Source organism: Saccostrea echinata, unplaced genomic scaffold (assembly GCF_033153115.1).
Source record: "Saccostrea echinata isolate AGI-Se365-2 ecotype Australia unplaced genomic scaffold, CSIRO_AGI_Sech_v1 ptg000008l, whole genome shotgun sequence".
Classification (NCBI taxonomy): domain Eukaryota; kingdom Metazoa; phylum Mollusca; class Bivalvia; order Ostreida; family Ostreidae; genus Saccostrea; species Saccostrea echinata.
In genome coordinates, this window is record NW_026889757.1 from 6273440 (window position 1) to 6289956 (window position 16517).

At 32.5% G+C, this 16517-nt stretch overlaps 1 protein-coding gene across 1 annotated transcript in view; it reads left to right on the top strand.

The window, feature by feature from the left end:
• LOC133181187 (uncharacterized) overlaps positions 1-16517 on the top strand; it is a 103795-nt gene that overhangs the window by 40091 nt on the left and 47187 nt on the right. Inside the window, exons 25-36 of the mRNA XM_061315725.1 lie at positions 2998-3054; positions 4471-4602; positions 4810-4939; positions 5627-5720; positions 5870-5924; positions 6682-6794; positions 10739-10826; positions 11278-11385; positions 13746-13882; positions 14237-14304; positions 15948-16003; positions 16299-16460. Coding sequence (XP_061171709.1) covers positions 2998-3054; positions 4471-4602; positions 4810-4939; positions 5627-5720; positions 5870-5924; positions 6682-6794; positions 10739-10826; positions 11278-11385; positions 13746-13882; positions 14237-14304; positions 15948-16003; positions 16299-16460 — 1200 coding nt within the window. The remainder of the gene's footprint in view (positions 1-2997; positions 3055-4470; positions 4603-4809; positions 4940-5626; positions 5721-5869; positions 5925-6681; positions 6795-10738; positions 10827-11277; positions 11386-13745; positions 13883-14236; positions 14305-15947; positions 16004-16298; positions 16461-16517) is intronic.

Here is a 16517-nt window from a genome sequence, read left to right on the forward strand (position 1 = left end):
CGTTCTATGTTCTTTCTATTTATTATAATATCCATTCCCATTTTCTTATTTGTAACATTGTATGTAGATGTATTTAGTGATTCACTATGTTTTAAAATTTCTGACGTGTCATTATGGTCCAACGATTTGAAACTTTAATAAATACAGATTCAGATGTTGCGACTCAATCAATCCACGAACCAGATCCGCCACTAATGTCATTAGTTTTACCGGTGCCAGGATCATTTGAGTAGAGTTTTGTTATTTCATTTGGACAAATTTTAAGTAACAAAACACAAAACCGCATGTATATAAAGCACATAGAGTATATATTTTTCTTTATCTGGTCCTTTCATTAAAAGTGAAAACATTAAATTATCAAGTAATCGCCATTACGAATGAGGGTAACGCTTTCCCTTAGGAATGTCTTGTTTTTTATTGAGCAGTTTTTGACTGAAAATATGCGATATCATGGAAGGAATTCATAACAGTGTAGGCTACAGATATCCAACCAAAATTGATATCCTCATATTTTATAAGTAAAGATACATGTATAATTAAAAATATTTTTTTATGTTTGACTTTAAAAACATACTGTGTATATCTAAGGTCAGGTAATCCCCACTTTTTAATCTTTTTAAAATAAAAAAATATATCCAGCTAACTCCCAAATGAAAATCTGCTTAAATTAAATCATAATTAGTACAAATGAGAAGTACCGAAATAAATTCTACAATTTAATGATTATAATCAGCAATAATTCTGCCATCATTTTCATGAAGAATCCACTTTATTAATCCTTTGTTATGCATGTGTTAATTTTATTTTATACAAGTAATTTCCGTTAAAGTTGTATCTATAACTTAGATAATTTTAAAAGGCCATAGAGCGTATATTTAAAAAAATAAAAAAAGAATTCTATCATTTTTTTTTACAGCAAGATCTGTTTATCGTTAGAAATTTAGAGTTTGCTGTGTATTACTTTTAGTTCAGAGTCGAGTGCATCATATGCAATGGTACTTTTTCCGCGCATTATAACACAAACATGCGATTTCTTTCTTGTCACAATTTATGTCCAGCATCATATAATACCTCCATATTTTGGCTAGGATCTCGGTCAATATAAGAAAAATATAATATCTCCGAACAACTTTTAATTTTTTTCACACAGTTCACAAGAAAACATTTCATTCGTTTGATTGGCATTAGCTAGAATTCGGATCGAGTTTTAGCAAAGAAATAAAGAAGCAAACAAACATGCATATCATCGTCAACGCCATTTCTCTCGATTGTATATTTAATATTTTCTTTACACAAAATGTCAAGTTTTTCACCCTTATTCCACAAGAAAATTGCAGAAATGTAGTAGTTAGGTGCAATAATAAGTACATGTACATTTTTTTTTTTTTTGCAGAAATGTGATGAAACATTTGAAAAATGAAATTTCTCAAAATTTTGAAAAATATGATGTGCCCTAATTTTTATGTTTGCAAAGTTCCAAGTCACAGTTTTACATGGATGTGCAGTATTGTTCTTTTCTTGCAATATTTATGTAATTGAGAGGAAATTTCAGGTCACTGAAGGAGAAAATTCTCTAGTGAGTTCAAAATTCCCCACACCTAGAGGAGGAATTGGTGTCCCCTCTAATAGCTAGTATCTTATAGTATCATGCACAACTGCTTTAATATACATCAACTGCCACAATATATAGATAAACCTTTCCCACATCTCCGATTTCCTTAAAACTTAGCAAAGCTGAGGAGAAGAGTATAATGTCATCTTCAAAAATCAATTTTGCTGTATGCATAAAACTTGTATACAGGATGCCAACTCAAATTCATTGTAGTATGTCTTTATCAAAACTGACATTTGACCAGACCTTTCATTTAGAGATTTAAAAGATATACATTTTTTTAAAGAACTATCACTTCTTAATTCATTTATCAACTCGAGTCATATCCCACTGGAAAGAAGCTTGTTTTCGCTGTTTTGCCCAATCATTATTGTAAGGAGCTTGTGTTTTGCAGAACAGAAGTCCCTCGGTTGAGTCTGACCTGAGACCCCTCTCGACTTTTTCTATGCCTTCATTTCCTACATCAGCATCTGCTCGTCCAATTTCAAGAAAATCCACACATTTGGAAAACACTCTCAAACTTCCTCAAATTGAGGAGTCCAGAGTTGGGGACGATTATTCACATAAGATGCAATATTTATCACACTACTATCATTTGATTGGTCATCGTTCTAAATCTGTGTTCAGCGAAACAGGATTGAATACATGGAGAGATACAGAATCTGATACCATGAGTACCACCATCAAATGGGTAATGAGTGTCACTTGGAGTTCAGAGATCATTCTAAGCCTCACACTCACCCAGATTTTGTTATGATGGTGTCACTCTTTAAATTGAAATTTTATCACTATATTACCTCACTTTGATATAAAGAAAGATTGAAGAAAATGATTCTGAATCACTGAAATGTTTTAATGTAAATGATTAATCTACAACAAGCATTGCTGATAACCCAACACATTTTTTTTTTGAGAGTGAATGATGTTTTACATGCATTACCTTGAATCTAATGAATCCTCCATGACTTAATTGTTACACCAGAACGTGTAATTTATTCAGTGAACGATACTTTTAAAGCCAATCCTTCGCAAGGGAAAAAAATTGGTATTTGAATAAATAATGATTACTATATCAAGAAAACAATTCTGACCAATTCTGAATACTGGTTTAAGAACTTCGAACTTGCAAGGATAAAAGATGCCTGTATGCATTGTCTGTTATCTGCAAGGCCCATCAGTATTTATGTACCAAAGCATTGAAGCATTGAAGTCACTAGCTGTAGACCAAAACATATTCAGTTTTTTTAAATAAAAAAAGTTAAATATATCTTCATTTTTTTATGCTTCTCTATAAGGGAAGAAAAGCGGTAGGTATCCATCTTTGGAAATTCACTCAGCATGATTACTTTTTTAAATTTTTTTGCTCAAAACATTTTTATTTGTAGACCATATCTAAAATAATTGTTGGCCCCATTGCACACGCCTCCAGAAAGGTATTACAGGTTGAGGGGTAAAAAAAAAAAAAGAAAGAACCAATAATTCAATAATTATTAAATAAAAAAACCAAGAGAATAAAAACTGCATGCTGCGATGTAGGCCTGTACAGGATATCAGGAATGAGTTACTTTTTCATTTAATGCATTCAGAAATGCACTATCATAATTTTTTTATCAAAAAAGTAGATTGTTTCAATAGAGATTCTTGATTGAAGTAAATGTGTCATGACAAATTGCCAAATTGAAAACTCTCCCAGTATCTTTGTTACATGCCTGCATCCTGTATTTACTCTATATTTATTTTAGCACTATATTCTAATGAACATCCCATTTAATTTTTATTCTAATTCCTTATATCAAATGACTTACTGAATGAACATAATTGATGTACTAAGTAATCCATTGAAAGCATGTGTAGCTGCACGAACAGTGTTCTAGTCTGAAAAAAAAAACACAGTATCTGAAAAGGGAAGGGGATAAAAGAAGTGTAACTTAGAATACACAATATGTTCAGAAATACATGTATTGTCAAAATGAACAAACTGGTACTTTCATTTTACTTAACAGAATCCTTTTCGAACCTTTTTTTTTTTTCAAACTAGAACTTGTTTGATTAATGATATTATCCATCACCTCATAAAAAAAAACTCCCCATTGAACACTAATCATTGGTCACCATTAACTATTTCTTCTACAATATTCTGAGGCATATAATTTTTTTTCCCTTCCAATTCTGCTAATTTTTGTTTTACAGATTTAAGCCATTAAAGTTAATCATGAATTTTATTTGAGCACAGCCACATCTGCTTCTTTATAATCTTAATTTATCTATTTCATTTGCTCTATAGACAAATTTGGTATGTTTATGAATATGTGTACATGTGATTTTAAAATTGTTTAGTTTGATGATCTGTTTATTGTGTATGTGGAGTATTTATGTTTGTTAATTGTTGTTTAATAAGAAATTAGTATTTGAATTTGAATGGTGGTATTGGAAAAAAAATGCATAAAATGTGGATGTTGAGTTTTGCATAGCAAACTAGTACTAGTAAACATGTTTGATTTTATTTCTCTAAAATGGGATTTTTATGATTTTTGTTTTGAGTTACTAATCTTTGTTTTGTTTTGTTTGTTTTTTTTATTTAGTATTTATTTGTGCTTAACAATTTGAATTAAAAAAACAAAGCTTTGAAAATTACATTTAAAGAAAAAATGTTCTTCAGAATTTAATGTGTTTAAAACAACCACTGCATGTGAATAAGATTTAAAAGAATAGTATTTTGTTTAATATTTGATTTACATTATCTATAAAGAATACATCTTTGTAAATATCTGCATTATATTATGTTTGTTTGGTATTCTTTGTTGTGATTTATATCAATAATATCGGTATGATTAAAATCTTCATCTAACCCCCCACAGGACGAGATTGACCACAGTCACTCAATGACCTATCAAGTGTTCCCCACCCTCAGCGACTGGATCTCCCATTTCCTTAAAAACAACGGTGACATGACAGCTTCATTAATCGGCAACAACATGCTGGTGAAACAGGTACTGAAATACTATAACTGTGAAATAGTGTTCAGGGTTGTGATTCTGTATGTAGAGGCTGAGTTATTTCAGATAAGCTGCTGTGAAATGATATTAATCTTAAGTTATATGCTATCCTTATGTAGAGGTAGAGTTATTTCAGATAAGCCGCTGCTAAATGATATTAATCTTTAGTAATCTTTAGCGATGCTATCGTATTTTTTTTAGGTTCTTCGTTTGGTCCATTACTTGGCATCTTTTGGGTTCTATTACAAACCAGAGGACATTAAGAAGTTACTAGAGCCATTGATGTCTCTTATTGATGGGAGAAATGACAAACCATACCCTAATGTCACAGGTAGGGGTGAACTTTCTTTTAGAAGTGTTGGAAATTCAGCTTCATTTTACCTAACCGTTCATGTTTGTCAATGAATACAACAATATATTGAAGAAATGATAAATTTCACAATGGTAAAATTACTAGTCCATACTAGTAGAGCTACAGTTTAATAAAGATTGTAATCTGTTTTAAACATTTCAGTAGAGAAACTTATCAATACCAGGGAAGTTTGACACCACAATAATTACTGGTTTATTTAGTATATGTTTATGAAATGATGGATATGGAGTTCAAAGTTTTTGAATGAATTTACTGTCAACATATTTTTTACAATGGGGTCATAATTCCATGGAATCACAATTTCTGTTCAATCTGTGGGTATAAAATTATGCTTTCTTGGAAGGCCATTGTTTGTCTGAAATGCACACTTTTACTACAGTTGTGACAAAATTTCGTAAATAGCGTAAATTAAACCCAAGTGGAAAAAAAGTATGTCTTAAGTATGTGAATTAATGTATTTATTAAAATACAGTTATAATCTACATGAAAATTAGTCAAATTGCACTGTATATTTTTAATAGTACAATATATATGCCACACATAAAATCTTCCGTTAGTGATATTAAAATTTATATGTTGATGTGAAGGTATAATGGCATGCAATATTCTGTCCTACTTTGCTATATGCTTAATTTTTTTTTACAGGGAAAGATGCAGATGACATTTTGAGAGTCTTTAGAACTAAGGAGAGGTTTGAAAGAAACACAGAAACTAATGCTGTTGTCAGTGCCAAATGCCAGTATGTATAATATAGAGCTAAAAATATCATTACAGCATTTTCTGAATCTAAAGAAGAAGCCCCCCTCAAGGTGGTCTAGTGGGAGTGAAATTTCATTATGTTTATCTGTGGCAGAAACTGTATGATTCTTATTTTTAACTTTTTTTCAGGGCTTTGGAAGCACTCAATTTATTCTACAACTACATTTTCAACTTGAGATTAGAGGTATGTTGTCCCCTTTTAGTGAATAGGGCCACAGCAGATCTGCCAATCCTCATTTCCGGAGAATTATAAGTAAAATAAAATACAAATTTCAAAAAAAGAATTAATTACACCAATTCTATTCAATTTGCCAAACCAAAAATAAAATTAAAATACATTAATTTTTAAATTTTAAGAATGTAAAATAGTGAAACACAAACTTATTTATCTGTATCTAGTATTCACTATTTATTTTCATGAAATTATACATTCATAATTGTAATTTTTAAACAAGCCATAAAAATGATGTCCTTGGAATTAAATATATGAGCAGTTCTCCAGCTCTTTTACACAAGTGTAATATGGATGTTTTTACATTCGTATTCTTTATTGCATATACAGTTGAACTCCAGTGTCTCAAACACTAATATTATCTCAAATACCATGGATATGTCAAAGTAATTTGTAAGTCCCAACCACTTATTCTTGAAGTATTTTATTCTTGATACATTGAATCTTTGGATATCTTGAAGGTTTTTCTCGGTCCCATCAAGTCTGAGATAATGAAGTCTGACTGAACAAACAAATTGCATTTTCTTTAAATTCATTTTCACTCTTAGAGAGTGTGATCTGATATCACATATTTATTTTTTCTACTAAACTGATGATGATGAAACATTGCCAATATTATTTTCTGAAAATAAAATCTTCAGTTTAAGTGCATATTTTCTAATTCTTTCATGTTCATCTCAATTGAATTTTTTGATTTATTTCTTGATAGAAATTCATGAACATGTTCAAAGTGACGCACACTCAATCGAATACTCCTCAGATGCCCCCACCAGAGCTCGGACCACTTCTGTACGAGACCTTTGACCTTTCAACTCATCAAGGGTAAGGAACTAGGTTATCCTAAAATTAATCATTTATAATTATAGTATGAGAGAATATAATTACAGTAGATTATAAAGTGTGTAAATGTAGCACATATATTATTGGAACCATTATTTTACTAAAAATTTCTCTAAATTATAGTCAGTAATAAGGCTACATATCATAGCTCCCCTTTCGTCCCAACTAATATTGACCTCGGCAAAAATAGACTGTCATTGGGACAAAAGATATACTGTGCATAGCTTTTGTTTCCCTGCTTTAAATTGGTGTAGAATTATAGTAAAAGTAAGCAAGACTGTTAAGAAATAAAAACATAAGTGAATAGTCACAATTAAAGAGGAAATGCATTTTATTTAGAGACCACACACAGAGGGAAGTCAAAGCTATATGCACAGTATTAGGCTTTACAAATTCAGAATATCATCAGTTTATTCTAATATCTATCTCTTTATCATGAAAGCTCTCATCTCTTAAACAGCCAGCAAACATCTGTGTATGTATGATGGGTGATTTGTGAGTTGTAAATAATATTGTAATTAGATCTCAGTATGATTTAATTACATTGTATATTAACTTTTGAAATTCTATAAAATTTGTAACTGGTTTAACTGGTCCATATCTTGATGTTTTCTGACTTTTTACTGAAATTTTTAGATTTTAAATGCTGGAATATTCTAGCTGTTTGTAGAGACCCTAAATTTCTTGAGAGTAAAATAACCCTATGTACTAATGTATTTCTCTCTGCTCAGAAAGGTGCATGAAATAACTTGTAGTTTTACTAACACCTAAGCATTTTTTTGTATTTTGCTTGAAATTTCAGAGTGCAGGAGTTGTAAGTTCTTCACTTGTCAACAATTGTGTTATATATCAGGCTTTATTTAGTACCTGCTAATTCCCAAAAGTTGTCAGTCGTCCTTGTTAGTGTCAACAGTAGTTATTTCCCCTTTGTAGTTTTCTGCTTTTCCATTGACAAGTAATAACGAGAACTATATCAGAGCACTGCACCAACAATATTTGGAATGATAAATTATACAGCACTGTGAAAGTATAAAAAATACAGGAGTTTAGCATGTAAAATTGTTTTTATTGTTATGTGTTGTAAGGAATGCAGAAATTGTCTAGATAACCTCTAATTTTCCCAATCAAGTCGGAGAATTTTTTATTAGAATAGTCACAAAGGTGTCAGATAGATGCCAGGTAATTTCTTATGCAAGATACATGTGTGTAAGACTTCAAATCTGAAGTAACTACGTCAGGGGTTGAAATATATGGTAGCCCGACGCCTGGGGCTAGTCATTTTAAGACTCAGGCTAGCTAACTTAAATGTAACGATAGTCCATTGGACTAGCAGAACAGGAAAAAAAACGTCAGTTTACTTTCGCTTTTCCATATAGACTGGTTTCTTTTGACTGAGAACGTTTAATTTGTTTCTGTCACCAAAGCATTCTGTTTTCATTTTGCATAAAAAAAATTGTTGGACTAGTTAGTTTGAGGTTTAGGCTAGTAATTTTTATGCCCCACCATGAATATGACCGGGGCATATAGTGTTTGTCAAGTCCGTCTTCCGTCCTGTCCTTCCGTCACACTTTGCGTTTAGCTCTGTTTAAAGCTCAGTTTCAAAGAAACTATCCAAGATATTTTCAAGAAACTATTCAAGATATTCTCATCAAATTTCATACACTAATACAAATTTTCATGTTGCATTACTAATATACCCTCGGCGGGACATTCAAGTCCTATGGACATATTTCTAGTTTACTGATCAGTAGCCCCTGGGCTAGTGGGTTTTCCAGGACAATTTCAACCCCTGCTAGTACTGTAAAATCACTTACTTTTATGGGGTCTAATTTTCATGATTGAGGAAAAAATATTGGTTCATCAGGATTTGATCTCATGGTTGAAGTATGGTAGAAAAACATGACATTGTAGTTTGAAATTTTAACATTTAGTGGAGGAAAAGAATTTATGGATCTCTTCATACTAGGAAAACATCAAAAATTACCCCCCACAAAAATTAGTGATTTCACAGTATTCCTTTGTATGCTATTTCCAGGCCTAAACAGTTTTCTTATGTATTCATATTGTGACAGATATTTATGTCAGTCCAGCACTAAATGTAGCCTGATTGGCCAAAATTATTGAACTTCATATGAAAGCGTGTGCAAATTCGATGAAATTGAGAGTTGAGGATAAAGGTTGAAATGTGAGGTGAAGGTCAAATTTTGATGTCAAATTAATTATGTTTGACAAGCACATCATCTTTTCATTGTTCTTATTTTTACTTTAAAGTCATACTAGTTAAGATTTTTATCTGAAACATTTGATCATTGCACATGACATTGTAAAACTGTCTTTTGATGTCTTGGTAGAACAAATATTTTTGTATTTTTTTCCATAAGAAAATTTTTTGTGTCATAATAAGTGACATGACTTTTGACATTTTTTGACATCAGATCATACTGGACGGGGTAAGGCTTCACAAGGGCTGATATCAGTCGTCTTCTTTATCACAAATGCATGCATCCACCCACAACATTTTTAAAAGTTTTATTATATCCCCACCCACCAATGTTGGAGGGTACATATATGAATCACCACCATGTCTGTCTATAATTCCATCCATTTGTTTGTCATCCATCTTTTCTACTTATGCCCAGTCTCAAACTTTTCAAAGGAGAGACATTAGAAGCTCATACATAGCACAAAGGTTGGCTATGAACTTGAAAGTGTTTTGTGACACCTAATAAAGAGCATTTTGACAAAGTCAAGGCCATAATGATGAAAGTGTAAAATTCTTGTCTGGGCCAAAACTTTAAAATTCTGACATTGTAGAGACTCTAATAATTAGCACAAAAGTTGTTTATGACCTGGAAGTGTTTCAGAATCATATACTAAGGAGATTTATACAAAGTCAAGGTCACAGGGGTCAAAATTATTCTTTATAGGATAGAGACTGCAGAAGTTCAAAACTGTTACAATGATTGCTCAACACTAAGGGTGTGTCATATCTCTTGGGCTAGGTCATTTTAACAAGGTCAAAGACACCAAAAGTGTAAAAATCATGTCTGTGCCATAAATATTTGATGTAGAGCTTGTGACAAAGATCTTGCTTTCTGACCAGAAGTTTGTCATAACCTTGATGTGGTAACAGGCAAGTTTGTTAAAAATTACAGTGTTCTTGTACATTTACTGGGTGTATGCTATATTTTCTTGCCCTATTCTGATTATGTTCATCCAGAGTATTAGTCCTGCTAGGACAGAACTAGTTTTTTATGGTAGTGAATAGAAGTGGTTTGAATTTTTGAGTCAATTATGCAAAAATGAATTGCATGTCAGTTTTATTCATTTAATTAATTGAAGAATGGTTATTTTTAAGACACACCAACAAGTATTTTGATTTTTTTTTTAAATTCTTTTTAAAATATTGACCTAGCTATTTCTCTAACAGGGAGAGGGAATTGGGGGAGTATCAGTTAAATAGCTAAGCATGATTAAATATTTGTTAATGGACATGATTTGGATAAAACTTTTAAAATATGTTATGAATTTTCAAAGTCTGAAAAATTTTTTTCTTTACAAAGGAATATGGGCATCTTTTATTTTCAAAATAAAATCGTTATGTTTTGAGATTTTGATATTTTCAGATATGTTCAAGTGTACTATACATATTTTTCAGTATGAATTCATGTTTAGTCCATGACTTTATATTGCACAAATAAAGTTTTATTTCTTCTCAATAAAATTAAATTTGTGGGCAATTTTGTTGTTTTATTTCAGTTTTTAGATCATATTTGATAGAAATTAGAGTTCTCTTTCTTTCTCTCATCCTATTATGATTCAATAAAATTTCTTTTCTGTTTGTAACTTTCTGATAGATACATGTATCTTTCTATTCACCATTCTAATGCATGTTTTAAATTGTTTTATTCATTATCTGGTTGTAGGGTCTCTAAGAGTGCTTTAAGGAAATTGAAAGAAATTTTTGACCAAACCAATTATCTGAAGTCTTATGATCTCGTTGATGTGCTGAAGGTAATATTTGTCTTGTTTTCTGAGATTTTATACTGCTGTTCAGCTACATGCTAATGATCAAATTAATTAGGAGATGGAGGGAAAATTCATAATGTATCATTTTATTGTCATAGAAAAAATTAAACCTCAATTTCAATGGGGAATCATTAAATTCATTAGGCCAAATTTTAATGGACTGTTCAAAATTTAATGTTCAAGAAAATGTTACATTATGAACAAACCTCTCAATATGAAAAATACTGCAGGTGTCTGAATATTTGTTGAAATTTTGAAAAGTAGAAGTGTTCATAAGTGGGCATATGAATGCATGGTGTGTGTGTTTGTGTGTGTCAAAAAAGTTATTTGTCATTATTCATGAGCACTTTCCTTTTATGTCTTGATACCTTGCAAATTTATGTCTATAGATTTTTTTAGAATGAAATGTAATTTAAGATGTAATTTATTTTGACAGGATTTGTCATTCTACCAGTATGATGAAATGATTCGGATGTCCATGCATCTCTTGAACAGATATTACTCTGCTTATAATCAGCTGTTTAACAATGCTGTACAAGCCCAGGTGAGTGTATGTCTGTGATCTGTTCAAGTTCAATAATATCTTTTTAAATAAATTGAACATATTAAGTAATTTACTATTCAATCTTTTTATCTGTAAGACTGAGTGCACATTAACTTAATCCTCAAATTCACTATTTCTTAAGAATTTTGCTATACTAGTTCTTGAAATTGGCAATTACATTAAATTGTGGATACAAGGGTAGTGGGGGGGGGGGAGGAGGGGGGGTCTAAGCTTCCATTTTTTTGGATGATTATTGATTTATTAGCTCACCTGAGCCAAAGGCTGAAGGAATATTTTTTTAATTGAAAAATGTTTGGCATCTGTTTGTCTTGTCAATTTGTTGTCTGTAAACTTTTCGCATTTTCAATTTCTTCTCCAGAACCACTGAGCCAATTTTAAATGAACTTGCCACAAAGCATTCTTGGTTAAAGAGGATTCAAAGTTGTTCAAATGAAGAGCCACAAACTCTTAAAGAATTGGTGAAAATTTGGTGGCATCTTTTAAAAATCTAAAGATTAAGAACATTGGGCAAGAAATGATAGAATTTAATATATAGGAAAGCTTCTGAAATACAGGTAAACTTCGCTATCTCGACATCGACGGGACCATCGGAAAATGTCAAGATATCCGAGGTGTCGAGATATCAGAGTTGAGACTTGACGTCCAAGATTTCACTGCATAGCAAAAGACTTCAATATACATGTAGACTGTAGCTCAACATATTTCAGAATTCCCTCTATTTTTATTAAAAATCTAAGAAGTTATTTTAAAATTCTTGTTTATAATTTAACGTGTTCTTTATCGAAATCTTTCTAAATTCACAAAGTTTCAGCACAAAGTTACAGCATTCGTTTGTCACTTTCCTTTTCGTCAGAACAGGATACGAAATGCGCTCTATAAACTTCGAACCGTAAAAAGTCGACATCCGATATACGGAAAAAAAAATTAAATACGGATTATTTTTTTCTTATTTCTTTCAGGAAGAATGTACATTAAAATTCATCTTTTAAAGAGATTTGTGTATCTAAACTAACGTAGTGTTGTTACAGATGAATGAATTACGGCTGATTCGGTCAATCATGTCGTTAATTGGATTGTTTCCTGTTGAATACATTTTAACTACAAAATATCATTAAAACATCTTTTAATTCCTTAGTTTGAATTATTCAGTGTGTTTGTTATTCATTTTAATTTAGTTACCTTTTTCAAATTTAAAAGTTATGTTAGGTTTCGATAAAAATAACCGTCTGGACATTTACGCAGAATCGGTTAGATTTAGCAGTGATATTACCCAAACTGAACATTAAGAAATAAACTTCTCAAAGACGCCGAGGGGCTTGGGATTCACCTACAAACACAGTCTATAGAATTAGTTAAGCAGCGTGCAGTCAAAACATGGGTGTGAAAGGTGTGAAATTTTGACGACGTCGAGATACCCGGAGTCGTCCGTGCGTGACGAGCGACCCTATCTGACAAACAGTTAGGTTCAGTAGAGCGGAAAATTGCCGATGTCGACATATACCAGGTAAAATTTGCTCTTGGGACTGTGGATATACGTCGAGATAACCCAGGTTGTCGACATTACCGAGGTCGACATATCAGAGTTTTTGCAAATCATTTATATAGTAAATACTGCCGGGACCGCGAAAGGACGTCGACATATCCCAGGTTGTCGACATATCCGATGTCGAAATACCGAAGTTTACCTGTAGTATAGCATTAAGTTTTTTTTTTTTCAAATCATAGCCCCATGGGGTAGAGAGAGACCACCACAATAGGCAATCAAAGTTTTGCATGAAAATTTATCGGTAATTTGTTTAAAAAAAAAAATCTTCCTAAGAACAAGACCATGATAAGTCATCATAATATGCAAGCATCCTCAGGTAGTTCAGAATCAAGTTTGTTCAGATCATTGGCCCCAAGGGTAAGGTTGGGCCCCAATGGTACACATTTTACAGGGGAATAGGGAAAAGAAATCATGAATAGCAGAGCAATGATAAGTAATGTTTTCAGGTAGTGCACAAATCATGGCCCCTGGGGGTAAGTTGGGACCACAATAAAGTATTAAATTTTTACATGGGAATATATAGGGAAATCTTGTCATCAAGAACAGCAGGGCCATGATGAATGATATTGATATCCAAGCATCCCCAGGTAGTGAAAATTCAAGTTTGTAGAAATCATGGCCCTGTGGGTAGGGTGGGGCCAAAATAGGGATTAAAGTTTTACATAGAATTCTATATATAGAATTTTTTAAAATCTCTCAAGAATGATAGGGTTAATGTGAATCAGCTGAGCATTGTGGCCCATTGGCCTCTTTTTTTAAATATTTAGTATTTATTCATTTATTTATTTTGCAGGTTTTGATCACTGAAAAATCAGTGGCAGTATACAATGAACTGGAGGACATCCTTCCCATGCTTCGACGCTTAGCATCCTCCAAGCTCAGTAATAAGCAGGCAGAGGAACTGGTCACAATGCTAGACAAATTGATCTTGTATGTAATTACAGCTGCATTGACATGGCAATTTTCTATTTCTTCTGGTTTACTTAATAGGACATACTGTATAGAAACGAACCAATCACACACATTATAGAAACTGACCAATCACACACTGTACAGAAACTGACCAATCAAACTGCATGGTCTCTCTTTTAATTCTTTGTCCACAGTTTGTTTACTCAGTTGATTTTGTATTGTTTCTACAAAAAAGAACTAACTGAGTAAAACAATGTTTAGGCAAAGAATTCATGTATATCCTACATGCATATACATGATACAAGTGTAGGTGAGTTAGAATTTATCAAATCTGAGAATTAAAATACCTTAACAGCACTTTTATTTTCACAGAATGTGCCATTTAGACAAGGAGCCGGACGAACCACATGGCATGAATCAGAGTATTCTGTATAATCATGGTAAGTGTTCAACAAGACCTCCTAAAATAATGTCTGATGTTCCCTTACCAAGTGTGAAAGCCAATAGGCCACGAATCATTATATATCTAGAGTAGAAATAAATACTGTGCAGTAATACATATTAAATACAAGCCCAACTTATTTTCCTCTGAAAGAGAAATTAGACTTAGAATTGTACCTTTCTCATCATAAGTGTTACATGTACTGACAATATTATTTTGTGTGCACTTTTTTTTTTCTTACAAGTGTTATAAGAACATTATTAGCTCACCTGAGCCAAAGGCTCAAGTGAGCTTTTCTGATCAAAAAGTGTCTGGCATTTATCTATCTGTCCTGTGTTGTATGTAAACTTTTCATACTTTCGACTTCTTCTCCAGAACCACTGGGCTAATTTCAACCAAACTTGCCACAAAGCATCCTTATAAGAAGGGCATTTAAGTTTGTCCACAGGAAGAGCCACATCCTTTTTCAAGAGGAGATAATTAAGAATGTAAAAATTTGGTGGCATCTTTGAAAAATCTTCTAGAGAAGAAACGTTGGGCCAGAAAAGATGAAACTTATGTGAAAGCTTCATTAAATACTGTAGATTCAAGTTTATACAAATCATGACCTCTGGGGGTAGGCGGGGCCACAGCAGGGGATCAAAGTTTTACATACTAATATATGGAAAAAGTCTTGAAAAATCTTCTTCTCAAGAACAGCTATGCCATTATCAGTCGTATTCATACAGAAGCATCCTTAGGTAGTGAAGATTCAAGTTTGTTCAAATCATGACCCTGGGGAGTAGGGTGGGGCCACAATGGGCAGTCAAAGTTTATCATAGGAATACATAGGGAAAAGCTTTAAAACTCTTCAAGAACAGCAAAGCCATGATTAGTTATACTTATGTGGAAGCATCTTCAGGTAGCGTAGATTCAAGTTTGTTCAAATCATGACCACCTGGGGTAGGGTGGGGCCATAATATGTGATCAAAGTTTTACATAGGAATATGTAGGAAAAAAGAATCTTCTGATAAAGAACAAAAGGGCCATAGTTACTCTGGTGAGTGTTGTAGCCCACAGGTCTCTGATTTCATCATGCACCTTTTTAGCTCACCCGAGCCAAAGATTCAAGTGAACTTTTCTCATCAGCAAGTGTTTGGCATCCATGTCTGTCCTTCTCTCATGTGCAATTGATTCTTTATTGTCTGAAATATTTCTTGTCACATGTCATTTAGATTCTAGGATGGGTCACATTAGAAGGTCACAGTTTTACATGAGTATTTAGAGGGAGAAATTGTCACAAATCTTTTTCTCATGAACAAGATTGCCAAAATCATATTGATATGCAAAGATCCCAATGTAATTTTACATGGAAATAAATAGTAAACAATTGTGGGAAAAAGATCTGCTCAATAACAACATGACTAAGGTGACTCAAGCAAATATGGTAATCCATAGGTCTTTTATTATAGAGGTATCATTAAGGATACTATTTCAGTGAACTTATTTTGGACTTTATTTTATAGTTCATGTCTCTTTTATATGAGAACATTCTATTTAAGGGGTAATTGATGACATTACATTATGGTATGCACCTATCTTAATATTGAAATAATAACATTTCATTTTTAAGCTTTCTGATATATAGAAGTTCTTTTGTAGGGGTTATTGAGGACATGTTCACCATACTACAGCAAGAAATTGATGTCAAACTCCTGGTATGAAAAATGTTACTACATAAATTTTTAATGTATGAATCAAATAAGAAAGGACCAAAGAGATAAAAAAAAAATGTATATTAATACGTATATCCATCTATACATACATATGTACATACATGTTTTCATTATCTTGTTGGGGGAGGGGGTGGGGGTAAATTTCAAATTTACATTAAATGTAGGTGGTGTTTTTGTAGGCATATGCTTGGTGACACAAATCTTTTTTTAACTGATAATAAATTGAGGGGCCATTGCTTTTCCACAATGTGTACTAATTAAGACATAACTAAAACAGGATCAGTACACAGGCCTGAGGAATGTGTTCCAGAGAACTTTCACTCTGCTGAAGTTAATGGCTAGAGGAAATAAACTGGTTCAAGGTCGGTTGTTCGACCGTCTGGACTTGTTGATATCCACTGAAGGAGCAGGGGAGGAGTTGGCAGAGTGTTTAACAGAGGTAAGGCTGGAGTATATCACTGTGTGTAATGATGGGTGGGAAGGGAAGTGAATCCTG